The sequence below is a fragment of the Ursus maritimus genome, unplaced genomic scaffold (genome assembly GCF_017311325.1).
Source record: "Ursus maritimus isolate PB19 unplaced genomic scaffold, ASM1731132v1 scaffold_12, whole genome shotgun sequence".
Lineage (NCBI taxonomy): Eukaryota > Metazoa > Chordata > Mammalia > Carnivora > Ursidae > Ursus > Ursus maritimus.
In genome coordinates this window covers 11,530,708-11,551,332 of record NW_024423564.1, presented here as the reverse complement: position 1 = coordinate 11,551,332, position 20,625 = coordinate 11,530,708, and the positions used below count along the sequence as shown (strand labels likewise).

At 45.0% G+C, this 20,625-nt stretch overlaps 2 protein-coding genes across 7 annotated transcripts in view; one reads left to right on the top strand and one right to left on the bottom strand.

Moving 5' to 3' along the window:
• The window catches only part of CTTNBP2NL (CTTNBP2 N-terminal like), a 50,204-nt gene extending 33,578 nt beyond the window's left edge, over nucleotides 1-16,626 (top strand). The window contains exons 4-6 of the mRNA XM_040626896.1: nucleotides 7,033-7,263; nucleotides 10,881-10,988; nucleotides 12,447-16,626. Coding sequence (XP_040482830.1) covers nucleotides 7,033-7,263; nucleotides 10,881-10,988; nucleotides 12,447-13,925 — 1,818 coding nt within the window. The 3' untranslated portion in view covers nucleotides 13,926-16,626. The remainder of the gene's footprint in view (nucleotides 1-7,032; nucleotides 7,264-10,880; nucleotides 10,989-12,446) is intronic.
• The window catches only part of ST7L (suppression of tumorigenicity 7 like), a 128,333-nt gene continuing 110,175 nt past the window's right edge, over nucleotides 2,468-20,625 (bottom strand). For 2 of the 6 annotated variants that reach the window (XR_005834058.1, XR_005834057.1), the window contains exons 15-16: nucleotides 7,278-7,418; nucleotides 2,471-2,789 (exon numbers count right to left, since the gene is read on the bottom strand). Coding sequence is in view for 2 of the 6 variants with exons in the window: in XM_040626897.1 (XP_040482831.1) it covers nucleotides 7,362-7,418 (57 nt within the window). In the remaining 4 variants the exon portion in view is untranslated. Of the gene's footprint in view, nucleotides 2,790-7,276; nucleotides 7,419-13,959; nucleotides 14,759-20,625 lie in introns of those variants that run through there. The other 4 variants (XR_005834059.1, XR_005834060.1, XM_040626897.1 and 1 more) reach the window with 4 other exon arrangements.

Sequence of the window (20,625 nt, the reverse complement as noted above, 5' to 3'; positions counted from 1 at the left end):
ACAAGTGCCCTCTTTAATACCCATCACCCATTTAGCCCCTCCTTACCCACCTCCCTCCAGCAACGCTTAGTTTGTTCTCTGTTCTTAAGACTCTCTTATGGTTTGTTTCCCTGTCTCCTTTTTTTTCTCCCTTCCCATATGTTCATCTATTTTGTTTCTTAAATTCTACCTATGAGTGAAATCATATGGTATTTGTCTTTCTCTGACTGACTTATTTTGCTTAGCATGATACATTGTAGCTCCATCCACATCGTTGCGAATGGCACGATTTCATTCTTTTTGATGACTGAGTAATATTCCAGTGTGTGTGTGTGTGTGTGTGTGTGTGTGTGTGTATACACGCCACATCTTTATCCATTCCATCAGCACCACAGGAGTCCCTAAAATTTGAAGTTTTGAAACCCAGTCACATGCCTGAGATAAAACAGCTCAAACACTGGCAAGGTGAGGGCAGAATTCTGACAAAAGCCAAGGACACCAGAGTGGTAGTCACCACCCTGCGAGGGCTTCCTGAAGAGTGGAGGACGTCAACTTTCAGCTCTGGGACTAGAGGGTGGGGGGTACCGCCATATTCATCCCACCCATCAGTGCGGAAAGCCTTCAGGGAACGAAACAGCGCCACCTAGTAGAGGCCAGAGCTGCTCACACCAAGCCCTGCCCCCCTGCACCCTGGAGGCCCATCTCCACTAGGGCAGGTCCACCTGGGAATCAGCACAACAGGCCCCTCCCCTAGAAGACCAGCACAAAACACCTTGCCCGCACCAAGTCTACCGATCATAGAGTGCTGCAAAGCTTCAGCTCTAGGGGAAATGGGATCTAGCTTCCTTTATACCCATATTCTTATTCTATCAACCAGCAGCCTACTAGCTGGAAGTATCACACTTATAGCTATTTGTACTGAACGTACCATTTTTAGTCTTCAAAAGAATGTAGTGCACTTTAGTCAAATAATAACAAATGGTCATCTGTCCTTACATAAATAATTGATTTTATAAACATCTGCAGCTGCAAACTGACTCCAAAGGGAATCTTTGAAGCTTATTCGACTTTAAAGTCAGTTTGCAAAATGTATAAATTAATATCACCTTAAATGATTATACTAAGTAAATCATAGATTTTATTAACAGCGAAATAAAATATTGACCCCACTAAAAATGATGAGAGTTAGGAGAGGCTGAGACATCAGGAAAGAGCTGGAAGATGAGCATCTGTTAAATGGCTTAGGCTTAAGTGGAAATAGGCTTAAGGATATAGGAAGAAGAAAGATGGATGCAAAGTGCTTTTTCCTTTGCAACATTACAATCTGGGCAGGAAGAAAAGACAGAAAACTGGGAAATGTTTAATCATAATGCAGGAGATAAATACCAATTGACAATATTACGTAAAATGTCACATAGCAGTTCAGGATTAATGGCTAAATAAATACTATTATTGGTTATCCAGGTTCCCAGTATATTTTTAACGATGTATTACTTTGGAGTTATCTGTGGACTGGTGAATTTCATTTGCTTTTAATGAAGATTTCCTGGCTCAGTCCAGTTTTACAGACTCTTAAATCTCCAGGAGTAGGTTTAATCATTGGGTCTAAACTAAAGGAAAACCTATACTGTGAACTTGGTTACTAAAAAATTAATTCCTATTTATAGTACTTACTATGTGCCAGGTACTTATAGGAAGCATTTTATTTTAATCATTTAATTTTTATAACAAACCTATAGATAGATTGTTACCCTCATTTTACAGATGAGGGATCGGAGGTACAAAAGTTAAGGGAATTGCTGGAAATATACAGATAGAAAGTCATAGAGCCCAGATACAACCCCAGTTCTGTTAGATTCCAGAGCCAAAAATTATTAAAGAAAATAAATGTATAGATTTGAGAAAATAGCATTCATGGTTAAGTGGAAAGAGCACTGGGTTTTCAATAATATGTTAGAAGTATTTTTTAAATCATAAAAATTTTCATGTCAAATTTTGTACTCTTTTCTAAAAATTAAAGTTTAATTCCAGTGTGGCTAAATCCTCTCTTGTCAATATTGTCAAACATTGAAATCCAGTTTTCTTTGAGCAAGTAAAAGGAACTTCCAGAACAAACGGTGTACTTGTAACGTTGTTGCATCTTTATCCAGAATGGTTGCTTTATTTCCAGTTACTCAGGCAGCTACTTACAGTTTATCAGGGACTCGAGAGTATAAATTATCTGAGGATTAGTAGATTCAATTTGTGTGTGAAAAGGATAGTTTTAAACATGCTTTTGGTGCTGCATTAATTAAAACCATCCTGGAGGGGCGCCTGGGTGGCTCATCGTTAGGCATCTGCCTTCAGCTCAGGGTGTGGTCCCGGCATCCTGGGATCAAGCCCTGCGTAGGGCTTCCTCCTCCGCTGGGAGCCTGCTTCTTCCTCTCCCACTCCCCCTGCTTGTGTTCCCTCTCTCACTGCCTGTCTCTCTGTCTGTCAAATAAATAAATAAAATCTTAAAAACAAAAACAAAAAAAAACCCGTCCTGGAAACATGTTCTCTGGTCTTTCTGGTCTCTGGCGTAGAGATACTCAGATATTTTTAAAGGCACAAAATTTGTATTGCTGATTACTTTTAAAAGTATCACTTCAGAATTGGCAATAAATTGCAAAAATGTACCCTAATCCAGTTAGGGTGCCAGCCTGAGTCTTGAAAATAAAACTTGTACTTGAATGTAAACCCCCAGTTAAATGGGCCTTAAATCTTCACTTTTAGATTTGGAACCATTTTTCATGTTGGTGATCATCATCCAAAGAACAGCGGTTGATTTCCTATTTTAAGTTTGGAAAAAAAATGTACAGATAAATACACACACATATGTTACTATAATAGGGTACTATTATACTATATTATGTATATATATATGTATTGCACTGCTTTTATGTCATGTATTATACTATTTATGTGTATTGTCCTATGTGATCTATCTAATAGTATAAATTTTATTGGGGAGGGGAGAGAAGGTGCCTTTCATATTTCTTTTTGAAGTTTGTCATGGCAAAGCTGAAGATTTTGGAGAGCAAGCATGGCAGACTCCAAGAACATTATACAATTTTATTTTAAGCTTTCAGTAGTGGTGGTGTTTCATTCAGCCTGTGACAGGAAAAGTGAGTAATAGATGACTCGTGTGTTTTGTCTGCTGTAGCAATACCCTTTATCAGTGAATCTAACAAGCCAATTACATTCCTGTTGTCTGAAATTAAAGACCATGATGTTTTCTGACAATGTAGAAACTTCTGTTCGTTAAAATATATGTTGTCAGTGAAGTGAAAATAATGGAATTGCAAGAAGTTGATTCATTGTAGCTGTATTGCTGAATTCTTCCCTTCAAAAGTCAAGTCCAGATCATTTAAAATTTCTTATAAAATAGGTGAAATACCATTAAAGTATTAAAACTCAGCCTTAACAGTTTTTAGTATTTAGTAGGGACTTGGTCTCTAAATTCGACATGAGATGTAAACAATAGTGGTAGCGTATCTAGTTGTTCACCTTGTGGTAGCCAGCCCCCAGGATGGCCCCCAATGACCCCACCTGCTGATATTCACCTTTGTGCAGTCCCCTCGCACATTTGCCGGGGTTGGTCTGTGTCACCAATAGAATACATCAGAAGTGATGGCATGTCACTTCTGAGATGAAGTTATAAAAGACACTGGGACGCTCATGTTGGTGTCAGTCTCTCTCTCCACCCCTCCCTCTCACTCTCTCTCCCTCTGTGTCCCCCCATCCTCTCTCCTCCCCCCCTCATTCTGTCATGTCACTTGCTCTGTGGGAAGCCAGCACATACAGGGAACCAAAGACGACAGCAGCCACATGAGACACAGAGTCAGAACCACCCAGCTCAACCCCTCCTAGATGCCTGACCCTCAGAAACTGTGTGAGATAAAAAAGGTTTAGGGTTTGCGCTGCTGTATTCGGGAGTGATGTGCTATGAAGGAGTAGATAACCAGTACACACCTCCGCTAAAGCTCTTTGCAGTCTTCAGCTCTTAACATCTATTTTTGGTGGTGGTTGTCATTATTGCTTCTATTAAACCTGTCGTCCATACAATCCACCCGACTGAAGCATTAAGTTGGTTGAAAAATACCGTATTCCATCTCCCATTTTCCAATCCAGCGTTTGGTTATAATAAATACAGACTTTGAATCCACTTTCCCCCTATCCGGGCCCCATATTTGAATGTACTTAAAAGAATTGTTTTGTGACAAGGAGCCTTTTTTAGATTATTCCACAGATTCTTTTCATTTACGTGCAAAACCACCAATTTTGTATAACTTGTAATTACTATGCAAGTGATTATGGAATTACTGTGAAGTACTTCAAGAGAAAACAGACAGCTTAACAACTATTCTCGGAGAAGTCTGAGGCCTCACCAAAGAAGCTCCTCATCTATTACTCGTAACTCAGTGCTGCTTATTAATTATACAGGATAATAACAGTGTGGGTTTTAAAAAGTCGTGTTTTTAAGGATTCGTTAACTATCTACTCCAGCCTGAGAGACAGCTTCTCAGATCTGTCAAGGTCATGAATTGTACTCCCAGCTCCTGCTTTCCCATCCCACGTCCTCCGTGCTGTTCCAAAAAAGAGAAGAAATGGGGCGCCTGGGTGGCACAGCGGTTAAACGTCTGCCTTCAGCTCAGGGCGTGGTCCCGGCGTTCTGGGATCGAGCCCCACGTCAGGCTCTTCCACTATGAGCCTGCTTCTTCCTCTCCCACTCCCCCTGCTTGTGTACCCTCTCTCTCTGGCTGTCTCTATCTCTGTCGAATAAATAAATAAAAAATCTTTAAAAAAAAAAAAAGAGAGAAGAAATACTCAGGTTTCTGTGTTCCTTTCTGCCCTACCAAACCAATTTCAGTACCAAGAGTCATTCCCTTGCCATCGCTAATCAGACCGAAATGGTAATCATGAGTAAAACACCGTGACAGTCAGAAAAGTGGAATTTCAGCTTTTCAAAGTCTTTTTTTCCTCTTGCTTCCTTTGAGCATTTTTCTGAGCTTGCCTTTGCCTTTAGGACATTAATAGCTACAAACAGGCACTCTCATTGAATCCTGGGTTGTCAATCTCAAGTTTTTATATGTGAACTTAAAGAAGCAGATGTTCTTGGTGAAAGGAAAATATTGATGAGTTCCTGTTGTTTGACACTATTCCTTTTAAAAGTGTAACTAAAAACCAGCTTTTTCTGTTTTACTCTTGCCGTGATCTTAAAAAAGAATAAAAATAGCCAATTCAGGAATTGGTCTTGTTTTTCTCCATCCTAAAATGGAATAGAGACTATTTTGAAATTTTACTGAGGATTTTCTTTTTAATTGGGAGCTGAAAAAATAGGAGACTGTCTTGGACTCTCTCTTCCAAATCCTTACCCCTTTAATTCACATGCTTACACACACGCACACGGACACGTACACACACGTACACGCACACACTTGTAGAAGGTCAGGAAGATGGTTATCTTAAGATCGTAACTTAAAGGAACAAATCGATAAGGCTCTTCATAGTTCCAGCATACCAATTTTATCCAAATACCCCAATAATGTCTTCATTTAAAGTGGTTGTAGTTAAGGGCACCTGGCTGGCTCAGTCGGAGGAACGTGCGTTTCTTGATCTTGGGGTCATGAGTTCGAGCCCCATGTTGGGTGTAGAAATTAGTTTTAAAAAAAAAAATCTTAAAAAAAAATTTTTTTTTAATGGTTGTAGTTAAGCCAGAAGTAAAACCCAGGGCTTCTAACTCTGCTTTGAACATTTGCCAGCTGATACCAACGCTAACGTGCAGCATCAAGCAAAGTGATTCCTCAGTCTTGAACTTGGATGCTCTAATGAAGGAAGCATCATGTTTTCAGGACTGAAACATACTTCTGAGTTAAACCCCACGTTTGCTTTATTTTCTTGACGGGTTTTTTTGTTTTTGTTTTTGTTTTGCTTTGTTTTTTAAGCATAGCCATTGAATTGTGAATTTCCCTTTCTTTTCAAATGGGTTCCTCTTTGCAGACGATGGCAGTAAGAAAACCTAGCTCCGCCCCCGACCCCAAAAAAAGAAGGAGAAGAAAAGAAAAAGAAAACCTAGCTTTTGATGAAATAATTTTTAAAAAATTGATAAATGACAGTAGTTTTCATGACTAGATTTCATTTGAAAGCTTAAATTAAATGGTACTTTGCTGTGGTTTTTGAGAAAGTTTCCTCGATGCTGTTATTAACCCTTCATTTTTTTTTTTCATTGAAAAATGTCTCAGGCACCTCTTTAATGTCTGTGTAGTAAAGTAATCGTTAATGTCACTCTGTTCCCCTGTAATAAATATATGGTGCTCACACGAAGTAATACTTCAGGTCGTTCCTGGTAGAGCCGGAAGAATAGGGAAGCCAAAGAATATCTTTTCCACTCCCTTCCACCAAGACCCAGGTCCCTAAACCAGACTCAACACCAGCTCGCATTCCCCGCTCAAGCCCGCCAAGCCCTGAAGGGGACAGAAAGGAAGATGGCAGGTAGCAGCGAACAGAGACTAGGAGGGGTGGAATTTGGCAGCAGGCAGAAGGGATTTTGTCTGCACCTCTGGTTGTGCGTGCCTCTGCCCTCTTGACCCACCGCTGACTGAGAGGTTCTGTATGTTCGATTCACCGATAGTCACAGACTATGACTTACAGTCATATATATAGTCATATAGTCACTATATAGTCATATAGTCACTATAAGTCATGACTTATAACAGTGTTATGTTTATTTTGGGGTTTTTTTGTTTATGGTTGTTTATGTTATATTTATTTATGTTTGTTTATTTTTGTTTGTGTTTATTTATTATGTTTAACATAATTAGCTCTACGTAAGAATTTGTCCTCATTAGTATTATTATACTGTGCCCCCTTTCTGGTGTTGTTTCTACATTAAGATGGCCCAGCCACCCATCAGATTTGTAGTCAGCGGGTCCCATTCATACTCACGCTACCATCTTTAATGTATAACTATGAGCAAATCCCCCTCCGCAATAGTTTTAAAAAGCAAAATGCTCATTTTTTCCTCTTTCTCAGGCTCAGCACAGGGATACTTTCATTGAAGAACGCTATGGAAAATACAATATCAGCGATCCTTTGATGGCTCTCCAGAGAGACTTCGAGACACTGAAGGAGAAGAATGACGGCGAAAAGCAGCCAGTCTGCACAAACCCGCTCTCTGTCCTTAAGGTGGTGATGAAGCAGTGTAAGAACATGCAGGAGCGCATGCTGTCCCAGCTGGCCGCCGCCGAGAGCAGACACCGCAAAGTACGTTCACCCACCTGACTCGCGCCGCATAAACTCTTGCGAAGATCCGATAAATAATGCCCGATACCGTCTTGTCAGCTGCCGGTTCCCTCAGTAATTCAGTTGGGAGGTCTCCCGGGCGTCAGAAGCCCCTCAGCCTGCCCAGGAGCCAAGAGCTCGGAAAGAAAACACGAGTAATTCAAAATGTTAAATTTAGGGAGTATGCCAGCCACATTATTTAAGACGGCATTCCGTCCCGATAGAACGCTCCAGAACACTTGCTCTGTTTTTTCAGCTCTTGATCCTCCAGACTTTGGCAACAAACTGGGGTTTGACCAAGCTCGTGGCTGAGCGGAGCGTTCCCCTGTTTGCTTACTTAAGTGGTAAACAGCAAGATTAGCAGGTATTTGGGGAATGCCGTATGAGAGAGAGGGAATTTACCTGATTATAAACACGCAGGCCAATGGATTGTTTTTATATCTCTCTCTAGTTTTGAGATTCATTGCATTTTACTGCTCCTGAAGCCATAAACAGCCCCTAGGATTGTTTACCTTAAAGCTGTTCTACCCTATTAGGAAAGTGTGTGTGTGTGTGTGTGTGTGTGTGTGTGTGTGAGCGCGCGCTCGCACGTGCATGCGTGTTTGGCTCCAGATCTTACAGCCTCTAGTTAGGAAGGCAAACCTGTGCTTTCCTCGACCTCATCTCATTGGAATTCTAGTGCTTGTGATTTTATTCCCCGACCTGCCATTTACCACTCAGATTTGGTCTATAAACGGTGCTTGGCTAAAATCTGCTTTTTCTAAAACTGTTGGTTTAGATTTATACCAGCAAGGGAGACATCAACACATTTAAGTCGGAAGCATTTTATTCTGAAAAATTGGGTCAACAGCTGCAAATTGATGAACTTTAGTTTACTTTTATGATGACCTGCCGTCTGCTTAAAATGCACCTGACAATTCGCGTAGGCACAGGTCTCGCCCATGATGTTTCTTACTCTTCCCAGGGTCCAGATGAAAGGCCAGGGTGGAGATTCCTTTTTTTTTTTTAAAGATTTTATTTATTTATGTGACAGAGAGACAGCCAGTGAGAGAGGGAACACAAGCAGGGGGAGTGGGAGAGGAAGAAGCAGGCTCCCAGCGGAGGAGCCTGATGCAGGGCTCCATCCCAGGACTCTGGGATCAGGCCCTGAGCTGAAGGCAGACGCATAAGGACTGAACCACCCAGGCGCCCCCAGGGTAGAGATTCCTAACCATGGATAGGCCTCAGATGTTCCATGAGCCCACCGAAAACATACGGAAGGCCAAATATCCGTATGTTTTTATAGAATGTGAATTTTTTCCCACATCTTTAATTGAATTCTCAGAGTTATCCAAGACCCAGCAGAGTTTAACCTCTGGCCTAGAATGAAGTAATCTAAAGACACGTATGTCCAGTTTAAAGTGTGTCGGTCGTTCTGAGTTAGTTGCCTAAGTTTGGGGGCCTTTTACGTAATCCTCTAAGAGGTCTTCACGGCATGCTTGTTTGATAGGCCTTTTGCCCCCTTCCTCCATGAGGCAGCCGAGCTGCGCTGAAGGGTTGGCTGGCTGTCATGTCCATGAAAGGTGGAGTGCTGGGATGATTTGTGGCTGTAGGTGATTAGGGAGAGGAAGAAGTTAAACATAATTCAGAATTCTTAATGTGAGATTTTTTTGAGTGTTAAATATTTTTAAACCAACTATCGATTTGTAAGTGTTTTATCTAAGTAAAACACTGACTTTGTTACAAATCAAACAGTACCTAGAGGCTTATAATTAGGGTGCTCATTGTCCCAGTTTGCCCAAGAGAGTCCTAGTTGATGTCTGTCACCTCGGCATAGTCATTAAGAATACTCCCTTTGACTCTCAGAAGTGTTGTGGTTTGAACCGTAAATTACATGCTTACCCTGCTTGTTATGAAACATGGAGTTCCCTAGACCACCTCTCCCCATTCCCTCTTCTCCCTATTCAGAGACAACCACTTTTGTCTTTTGAGCATTTATATTGGTAGCTAAATTCCAGATTTCTAATTGGTGTACTATTTCCTACTTATCAATTCTTGATACTTACAGTGCTTCCTTTCATTATAGATACAGGTTTATCTTACACCCCACCTCCCATTCCACCCTCCCACCTTCCCAAAACAGACATAGTCCCCTTTCCTCACCCCCATTCTCTGTTGCGTCTGTATTCCCAAGTCCTGAGCCTGCCGCATTCTGTTTCTTCTGCGGATGAACATCTGCCTTAGGCCTGAGCAGAGGATAACAGTCTACGTTCAGGAATCGGGTTGAGGGGACAGATACCTTCTGGAAAATAGAGATTTTGTTTCCTACCCACATCTCACCTCTCCTCTGCAGCACCTGCCACCTCCATGTTCCAGATCTCTTTGGGAGGGCAAAATGGCTTCCTCCCCAATACCAAAGTAGCTTCCACGCCTCTTGCCTCCTGCCCTCTTCAGATGTTATTGACATTTCTTGTCTGCTACAATCTGTCTGTCTTTCGGGGTTTTTATCTTTCTTGCGTTTCTGTAATTTTAGAGGGCTCTTCCAAAGGAGAGGAGATGATCGACCACCATTAGCCAAAATTGTTTTTCTATTAAGTTGAAAAGTTAGGGTTTGGGGTTTTTTTTTTTCAGGATTTTATTAAGTAATCTCTATACCCAACATGGAGCTCAAACTCACAACCCCGAGATCAAGAGTTCCATGCTCTAATAGCTGAGCCAGCCAGGTGCCCCAAGTTAGGCCCTTTTTTTTTAACCAGAAGGAAGAACACTGAGATGTTTTCATTTAATAAAAATGGGTTTCATGTCCCAGGAACTTTTATCTCTCTACTCAAGAAAACTGTTAGTGAAGAGAAATGCTGAGAAATGGTCATTGGGAGGACAGTGCTCTGCCCTAGAGGTCTGGGCCCAGGCACCTGGGATGTAGGAGCAGAAACTGCTAAGAAATCCCTTGCCTTTTGGAATATTGCACAGTTATAGGTGGGATTATGTGGGAGATGTCCCTTTAAAAGTGTACAGTATTCGCCTCCAGATTGGCTTAATCCTTTGGCGCCAGGATAAGTGAAAGGGGTAGGCAGATTAATTAAAAGGCCTTCTGAAAAATCTCCACGCAGGATTCCAAGCGTTGAGGATTTTTCCATGCAGCATGCTGAGCGCGGGGTCTCTCCACCTCTCAGCTAACGATATACAAAATGCGTATTACTAAGTAAGTGGGGCACAGTGATGTGAGCCCGAGGGGAGGGTCTCAGCTTTCAGCTCTCCGTGGTCCTGTCTTGCTTCATCAACTAGGCCTGTCCCCTACTCTGAACAAACTGCCCGCAGTTGCTGGACCTGTTAATTCTTGGAAACCTTCTCAACCCCTAGAGCGCATTAGTTGCTCTCCTGTATTTACTTGCCATTTTGTGCTTCCTGAAATAAAGCATAGATCTTACTGTTTTCTAGCCCAGAGTTCGCATATCTTTCACCCTGCTAGATAATGCGATCCTTGATGGCCATGACTGGGATGGATGGCGTGATCTCTGGAACTCTCTTAGGTGCTCAGACGGGCGCTTGTATTTAACTGTGTTGTATTATAAGTGTGTTTTCTTGATACTTGGAATTTTATTTCTTTAATTCTTTTAAAGGTGATCCTAGACCTTGAGGAAGAAAGGCAGAGGCATGCGCAGGATACCGCTGAAGGAGATGATGTCACCTACATGCTGGAGAAAGAGAGAGAGCGGCTGACTCAGCAGGTAGTGACGGTGGAGGGGCTCACAGCACCATGTGGCTAGAATAGCATTTCTCAAAGATCGTTCTGCAGGGTGTAAATTGGTGTTGCTTAACAAAGCACTTTGTGGCCAAATAAATCTGGGAATTACTGGATTAAACAAAGTTAAATAGGTTTCTAATTTCTTAGACCCTTGAGTACAGAAAAGCACATTGTGAGTCTTAAGAACAAGATGGTATTCTGAGTTTAGCAAATCTGCATTTTCATAGCATCTTTTTTGACATGGCTCACTCACTGTGGGACTGTCCTTCCATTGAACATACTTTGGGAACACTAGCTTGGAGCTCCCAAGCATTTTGACTTAGGAATCCAGTGAGAAATATATTTTACATCACAAGCCAGTGTATAGACATACATAAACACATGCCTGAAACAAAAATCTCATGAAATTATGTATAACCCTTACTGCTTACAATAGCCATTCATTTTTTTAAAACTTTGATCGTGGCTCATGAGATTGGTTTCCTCATGCATTAATGAGTCTCATTAATGAGCTTGAAAAACATTGACTGATAGGGTTCCATCAACCCTTTCCCTCTTGCTCAGAGTTTCTGTGCCTTAATTAGGGTTAGGATGATAATTAAAATAGACTGCACTTTTGTAAAAAAGTACAGTTCATTTATTTATTTATGTATTTATTTTTAATATAAATTCAATTAATTAACATTTAATGTATTACTGGTTTCAGAGGTAGAGGTCAGTGATTCATCAGTCTTATATAACACCCACTGCTCATGACATCACGTGCCCTCCTTCATGCCCATCACCTAGTTACCCCATCCCCCCACTCCCCTCCGCTCCAGCAGCCCTCAGTTTGTTTCCTATGGTTAAGAGTCTCTTATGGTTTGTCTCCCTCTCTGGTTTCGTCTTGTTTTATTTTTTTCCTCAAAAGTACAGTTTAAATGCAACTATTTGTTTTCGAGACCAGAAAGAATGCTTACTGAAACTTGAAGTTTTGTTTTCTTAAGAGTACATTTACGACGACGAGCCCCACATTGTACACCTGAAACTAGCAGAAGACTACGTTAACTCTACGGGAGTTAAACTAAACAAATAAATAAATAAATAGTTTTGTTTTCATCAGCATTCATCACGAAACCCTATGTGTGTGGCTTTGTGCTACCGTCCTGCTCGGTTCTGATCTCCTGATCCCTCTGCAGACCTAAAAAACCACAAACGATGGTCCGCTAACAGCGTAAGAACTAGAAGTCCCTCCTAAGTCCACAGAGAAAGATGAGACCCTAGTGGGTACGTGTGGGCGGTGGGTGCTCCAAGGCTTCAGAAGCGCTTGAGCTGAGCACGTGGCATACGAGGCACCCGTGCGGACGAGAGCCAGCCAGGACGCGCTCCCTGATCATAGTTTTGCGACCGATCTCTTTGTTGTCTTATCCTAATCAAGCGGTATGGTGGCATTCTTTTCTAGTTGGAATTTGAGAAGTCCCAAGTGAAAAAGTTCGAGAAAGAGCAGAAGAAGCTGTCCAGTCAGCTGGAGGAGGAGCGCTCCCGCCACAAGCAGCTCTCGTCCATGCTGGTGCTCGAGTGCAAGAAAGCCACCAGCAAGGCGGCCGAGGAGGGCCAGAAGGCGGGCGAGCTGAGCCTGAAACTGGAGAAGGAGAAGAGCCGGGTGAGCAAACTGGAGGAAGAGCTGGCGGCGGAGAGGAAGCGAGGCTTGCAGACAGAGGCCCAGGTGGAGAAGCAGCTGTCCGAGTTCGACATCGAACGAGAACAACTGAGAGCAAAACTGAACCGAGAAGAGAACCGGACCAAAACCCTAAAAGAAGAGATGGAAAGTTTGAAGAAGATAGTGAAGGATCTGGAGGCTTCTCACCAGCACAGCAGCCCTACTGAGCAAGCGAAGAAACCGGTGACCGTGTCTAAAGGCACGGTGACCGAGCCTCCCTTGCTGGTGTCTGTGTTCTGCCAGACGGAAAGTCCACAGGCAGAAAGAACCCAGGGGAGCAACGTAGCCAAGGTGACAGCCACTGGGCTGCCTGGTCCCACCACTCCTGCTTACTCGTATGCAAAAGCCAATGGCCATTTTGAGCCAGAGATACAGACCGCCAAGGAGTCGGTGGCAGGCAGCAGTGCAGAAAACCAAGTGCCTCCACGAGAGAGACCTGCGGGGTCGGCACAAGAGAAAGCAGTGGAGAATGGCGGGGGTCCCGTGGGAATCGAGACTCCTGGCCCAGCACCTGGTCACCTCCCGTCCAGTGGGGGCTCACTGTCTCCCAGCAGCACGGCCTCCTCCTCCCTCACATCCTCCCCTTGCTCCTCCCCGGTGCTCACTAAGCGCCTGCTGGGGTCCTCAGCCAGCAGCCCTGGCTACCAGTCATCCTACCAAGTAGGGATCAACCAGCGGTTCCACGCAGCCCGGCACAAATTTCAGTCGCAAGCGGATCAGGACCAACAGGCCAGTGGTCTGCAGAGCCCCCCATCCAGGGACCTGTCTCCCACCCTCATAGACAACTCGGCCGCCAAGCAGCTGGCCCGCAACACCGTCACTCAGGTGCTCTCCAGATTCACTAGCCAGCAAGGGCCGGTCAAGCCTGTCCCCCCCAATAGCTCTCCCTTCGGCACAGACTACCGGAATCTGGCCACTGCCAGCCCGAGAGGTGACGCCAGCCATTCCCCCACTCCAGGGAAAGTGTCCAGTCCGCTGAGCCCTCTCTCCCCAGGGATCAAGTCCCCCACCATCCCCAGAGCTGAGAGAGGAAACCCTCCACCCATCCCGCCCAAAAAGCCTGGCCTCACCCCTTCTCCATCCACTACCACTCCACTGACCAAAACTCCTTCCCAGGCCCCCTCTTTGGCCACCGCGGAGGACCTAGCCGTCAGCTGCTCGTCCACTGCTGTCGTAGCTAACGGCAAGGACGTGGAGATACTCCTGCCCACCAGCAGCTAGTCCCTCGCGGGAGTCTCCACGGCTGACATTCCACCCGGTTTCGCCCAAGAGCTCAGATCCAACCGTTGAGTCAGATCATGTTATTTATTTTGATAGTAGCTGAAACCATCTGTATAGTCCATTCAGTGTATTTCGCCTTTTTGTATTTTTTTTTAAGTAGAAACCGAGTCATTTGGATTTTTATGCCTCACACCTTTGTACTAAAGCTAGAAGAACACCTCAAAGACGTCTCCAGCTCAGCATTCACCGTCTTGTTGTGACAGAGCAAGCTAATTGAGGACCAGGTGGTGATTTGCTGTCTATTTTGGGACTGGAATCACTCCACACTCATTTTGAATTATGCAGAAGTGGTTCGTGCAGATTTTTATTCCAGATGAACATGTTTAAAAAGTGCCTGAAATAAGACTGCCATACGAATGTGATTCTGCAGCGAAAACACAAAATGCATCATCTAATTGCAGAACATGAGATCCTCCGTGAATCCTGAATGTTAAAAACCAACACTGCTTTTAATCCTCTTTTACTGTTTTTAATATAAGCTTTGTGTTCCGAAACAAGGCTGCGTCAGTAGAACGGGAATCCGAAAGGTGGGTGTGAACTCACCACCAAGCTGAGCTTTATCGAGCCCTCGAGAATCCCTCCTGAGCAGGAAGCAGTTGGGGTGCTGATTTTCTCGTACTTCTGAAAAATTAAGTCACTCCCAGTTTCCCGCAGCAGTTCTTGAATAGAATGAAATCACAGCTCCCTTCGACAAATGTCTTCAGGCATCTACTGTTGTGTAAGGAACTTCTGATTCCGATTGCTATTACTTGAATAGGAAATGGTTACTCGTTCTGTATAAAAAGTTGTGCAACAGAATGAGATCTTTATTATGTAGTCAAAAAGCAATAACTTAAAATTCATTGTCTTTGTAATATTATAAGTCAGAATTATACAGGTTTTACCAAATTGTTATACTTACTCTCCGAGCTGCCAGCACTTGGTGTCTGTATCTGTGGAACCAAATTAACTTTTCCCTAAATGGAAGTACACATATATCTGTATAGACACACACCCCTTTACGTGTTTGACATACACACACTTAAACACATAAATATTAGTGTGAGTATATCTTGGAGTTTGCAATATAGCATAAAGGGCGAGTAGAAATGCACGTTAAGATTACCTAACAGAGCAACTTGATGTGGCTGGGACCCAGTCGGTCAGAGGAGGAATCTTGTCCACAGGGATGGGTGGTGGTTGGTTGGGGGGAGGGGAGGGAATTCCAAATGAAGTCAGGTCTTCAGCGTCCTAAAATGCCAGAGCCAAACTAACCCCATTGTCACAAAACATAACTCGCCATATAAATGAGAGAAACGGGTCACTCAATCCAGTGCTGTAAGTCAGCGGGGATGGGGGAAGCTGTAGCAAGCTGAAGTGCCCGAACCCCCTTTGAAAGGCAAGCCCCCCCGCCCATGCAGCCCCAGCTGCTTGTGGCCATGCAACAGTGCTAGACCAGGGTTACCAGCTCCTTAAATTTTTGTGAAATCCAAATTTTCATAGAAACAGTCTCACTTTTAAATACTGAAACAGACTCAAAAACAATTTGAAACTGCTGGTTAAACACTTCTGCAGCTGGGTTTAGCTCACAAGCTGCCAAGTTGCAACCTCTTTCATTCTAGAAACTTCTGTCATTTCCATCATTGTGAGTTTGTGAGGACAGACATCTCCCCGCTTTCCAACGTGTAGGCTAGTGCAGCTGACAGAGGCCATAGAATATAAGGACGATCCCCGTCTTCCAAACAAGACTTTGCAACCCAGCTTCTGAGCTGGGTGGTTATAGGACTTTGTGTCCGCAGGGATGGAGAGGCCTTGGTGTCCTCGCATACATTCTCCCGAGCCAACATCTACCCAGCAGCCCTGACCTCCTGCTGTAATTTAAATCTATTTTCTCTTAATCCAATATGAATTGATGGGGGACAGGCCGGTGATGGAAATCAATGTATAAATCACAATTGGTGTCTCCAGGGCTTACAGTTCGATTAAGGCCAATATATCAAAAATTAAAATACTCCTCATGCCCCAGGGTGTCTACCAAATGACGAACGGGGCATCTTATAAACTGCCCAAAGCAATCATGCGTTAAACTTCATTCCCACGCACGGCCAAATGAAGTGATAAAATAGCTGAACTTCCTAAACAGGAGAGGGGCTACAGTCCCAGAGTGTTATTACCTCTCTTGCTTTAAATGGTAATCTTAAAAGCTGCATTGTGCTCTTCCTTTGTTTCGGCATAGATATATATAGAGAGAGAGAGACTATAAGGAAGTTTATTTCTTAGGAAGTGCACTGAATAATGTATTTCTTTTACAGTGTAATATGGGGGTGGGGAAATGCAAAAGAAATGTGTATTTTTGCTAGTTGCCTATCTTCTAAGATAAAGAAGCACAATACTGCAATGGATCCAGTAATCCAGCTAGGTGTTCTAGATTAGTATTTAAGTTTGCGGTAGATCGTGTGCGTGTGCTAAGTAAAAGTTCCATGAGTCACAATTTTGGTACTAACCCATGTTGTGGATGCTAGATTGCTAGTCAACAGATGCTGATGGGCGTGCGACGCATACCACAAGCATTAACTAGTCATTGTCATTTGTAAAGCCAAATGTACCATGCAGAAGTCTTCATCCATTTTTATAGCAGACTACATTAAACCAAGTTAAATCATACTGTCTGGGGAAAAGCTAGTCTTGTTTGTACAAAGTGAAGGATGTTGCATAACCAGGCCTTTTCTGTCGGGGAAGGAGCAGGTGGTGTCAAGGGAACACGCGCCTGTGGCTTTCGAAAACCAAGTGAAGTCAGTGACCCGTCCAGGTTAGACTCCAAAAGGAGCTGGGCTGTCGGTTTTCTTGGGAGCCTTGGAACTGGAGGAAGCCTTTGTGATGATCCAGTCTGTAATTTTTAAACCCTGGAGGGGTGTGAAGGGGTTCTGGACCTTTTGAGAATCTAAGAAACGCTGGACTCCATCCCCAGAGAAATGGATATACTAATAGGCAGAATGTGGTTGATGGCTTCCCAGGATCCAGAGACCCTGAAGCCATCCGTGATTCATGTACTCGAGCTGAAGAACGCCTGATCTTGTCCCGCCCTCGCGTTTCCCGAGTGACTAATGTATCCCTTGTCTCCTAGTCCAGTGCCGGGGCGCTTACGCTGTGAGCAGGCGCGAGCTGTAGGTAGACAGAAGCGCCTGAAAAATCCTTTGACGTGCAAAGGGTGTGGAGACAGTGTGGATGTTTACATATGTTAAGTTTCCACCATTTAAGCCAATTATTAGCGATCATGTCAGCAAACACTGGGTACATCTATTTTCCCGTAACAGCCTCACCGTCCACAATGCTGCCTTGTCTTCCCAGTGCGGGTCCCTCGTGGCTGGTGTGGGGTCTCCCCCCTCCCCTTTCTGCGCCCAGAGCATCCCTCCATCCCACAGACAGTCCTGCAGGTCTGTTTGGCTCCGGACCGCGCCTCTGCCCTTCTTACCCACCTCTTCTCTACATTTAGCTGTAGAGAATGTTCTATCAGTCTTTGAGTCATTTTCTGGGTTATTCATACTGATGTGGGTGTTCTCTGGGTTTATCTGTGGGACAGGTGAGCCTAGGGTCCTGCTGCTTCCCCGTCTTCCCTGGAAGGAGCAGTGCTGGCTTCTCAATTCATAAAGTGCTTTTCTGATGCTTGGTTGTTGAAACAGAACTTAATTCAAATGTCTTGAAATGCTGGCTTCAAAATAGAATCTGTTCTCATGATCGTGAGTCCAAAGTAGGCAACGAGCACTGTTCCACGGGAGTCTTTATTTTAATTGCTGTAAAACCGGATGAGAAAACTTGAGAGCACCCATCTGCAAGTGTATCAACGGCCAATTCATTGGGAAAAGCAGGCGAGGAGGAAGGAGACCGGGGTAATGGTTCTCAAACTTTCCTGTAACCTGGGAAGCCTAAAATAAGGACTCCTGAGGATTGGGCCTGGGGGCTGGCCGATGCAGGTAGGCTGAGGCTCGCATTTTGAGAAACAGCACCTCCCAGCCCTTACCTGTTATTTCACGAGATCTTGGTCTTTGCCTCTGACCTGCGGAGATGTCTGGAACTCTTGAATCTGGTTTGCCGGAATGTCAATGATAGTCAGAGCCAAGAGTGCTTACTTGGGTCCAAGCACCATATTACGCCCCCTGTGCAGATGAGGTCGTCGAGGACCAGAGATTCGCACAAGGGCCTTGGTAAGGGCCGGCCTGGACTGAAGTCCCCGGGGCTTCCCACTTTCCACTACTCGTGTTTCCTGGGTTCTCCTGAGGAGAACCGTGCCCAGGCCCAGCCCTGCGGATTCTGATTCAGTAGCCCAAGACGGGGCTCTAGATGGGGACCCGGGCTGATCCTTAGGATGGACCAGCTGTGAACCCTACAGGACACCACACTGCTCCTTCCGCTCGCCCTAACAACCCCCACCCCCAGGAGTGGATTCTCAGACCTAACCAACGCCAGGAGACCTTTATTAGGTCAGATAAGTTGAACAAAAACAGGGGCGCCCGTGTGGCTCAGTCAGTTGAGCCTGGGACTCTTGATTTCGGCTTGGGTCACCGTCTCAGGATCTTGAGATCAAGCCTCGTGTAGGGTTCCGAGCTGGGCGTGGAGCCTGCTTGAGATTCTCTCTCCTCTCCCTCTGTCTCTCCCCCGCACCCAAAAATAAATAACACCTTTCTTGTTAACTCCCCTCAAGCAACCAGTGTTTCTTAAATATAGAAGACAAGTCAGAAACCTTGGTAGCTGTGATGGGAAACACAAGTGGAACGGTTCCCGGCCCTCAAGGTACTCACATTCTAGTTGGGGGGAGCAAAACATCAACACATAGAGTGTGAACAGAGACAAATGAATACTGTAAGTGGGGCTAACTGCCATGTCGGGCTGTGGAAGGTAATCCTGGCGAAAGCGCTGGGGTAGCACCCAGCTTTCGGTGGGCAGGAAGAAGTTAACCGGAAAAGGAGCAAAATGTCTTCTCTCCTCTTTCCAAAGCATTCTTTCCCCGGGGTTCTGCAGTATCTCCCTGTGTGTGCATTCTGTCTCCACTGGCTTGTCCTAGTCTTCGGATGTGGTCAGAGACAGAGGCACCGAAGTCCCCAAGAACAGAGTGCTCTTTCAGGGAGATGGACAGACACCCATGTGGTGTGCTTTCTGCAAGGGCTTGGGACTGGTGGAAGGAGACGGCACTCTGCAAAACATTCCCCAATAACTTGGAGGGAAGACCTAGGAAAAGGCAAATCGAGAAAGGACCATCTTGCAAAAATACTGCATTCCCCATAAGTGTTCCCTCCTACCCTCAAAATCTCCATAAGCAAAAGAGAAAAATGAACATCAAGCTTTGAGAAGAGTCAGATGAGCCCTTCTGGGACACGTGTGAGTGACTCACTGCCGTGGAGGGATATAAAAGCAGCTTCTCTTCTCCCAGTAGTGCGAGTGTTTGTGCTGCCGTTAGACTGGCATGGGGAGTGTGGTGTGGCTGTCCATGCCACCGTGAAACGGTTGCCTCTGAGAAGTTACTGGGAGTGTTGCAACAAGATTGGCCTTACCCCTGGGAAGTCAGAGTCTGATGGACTAAGACCACATGGTAGACACTCAGATCCCTTCAGAAATGAAGGATTTAGGGGCTCATGGGGGGCTCAGTTAGGCATCTGCCTTTGGCTCAGGTCATGATCTCAGGGTCCTGGGATCGAGCCCCACGTTGGGGTCGGGGGGTCCTGCTCAGTGGAGAGTCTGCTTTTCCCTCTTCCTCTGCCTCTCCCTCCACTCATGTTCTCTCTCTCTCAAATAAATAAAATCTTAAGAAAGAAAAAGAAACGAAGGATGTCTTACCCTAGCTGCCGGAAAGGCTGACAGTAAACAGCCCTCGGCTACACGCCCCTTCTAGGAATTGCCTGAACTGAAAGAAATGAACTTGACCAAGGTCACCTCTCCTTCAAGGGGCAGCTCAGGTCCAAAGACTGATTGGTGTGCAGTATAAAGACCTGGCCCCGGGGCGCCTGGGTGGCTCAGTCCATTAGGCGGCTGCCTTCAGCTCATGATGTCAGGGTCCTGGGATGGAGTCCCACGTCCTCTGTGCTCAGCGGGAGCCTGCTTCTCCCTCTCCCTCTGCTCCTCAACCCCCTGCCCCCGCTCCTGCTTGGGCTTGCTCTCTCTCAAAAAAATAAAATTAAAAAACAAAAAACAACAACGAAAAAACCCTGGCCTCCTGTCCCAAATCAAGAGAACTCTGAAGGGTCATTCCCTGCTTCAAAGCCCCTGTAGGGTTGGCTGAGCCCCTGTTGAGACTACGGCAGCTCAGCCATCCCTCCCTCTTTCCTCCCCTCTGTCCCTTCCTGCAGATGCCACGGTTACGCCCCTGGTCCGCCTCTCGCTTCCCAGTCTCCATCTCACACTCTGCTCTGTTCCTCTGGGCCATGATGAAGTCCTCCCAAGGCGGGCGCGCACTGTTTCTGAGTATTTGGTGCCAGGGTCTCCTCCACGTTACCTCCTTTAATCAACACAACTACTCAAGGAAGCAGTGATTCTTTCTAGACCCAAGAGGTCATTAAGGCCGCCAGAGGCCCGGTGAGTTGCCTGCGGTCCTCCAGCAGAGCGGGGCTGAGGGCCAATGGCACAGCTCGGATTCAACCCTTCACCCGTTTGGCTGTCAAGTCCACTCTCC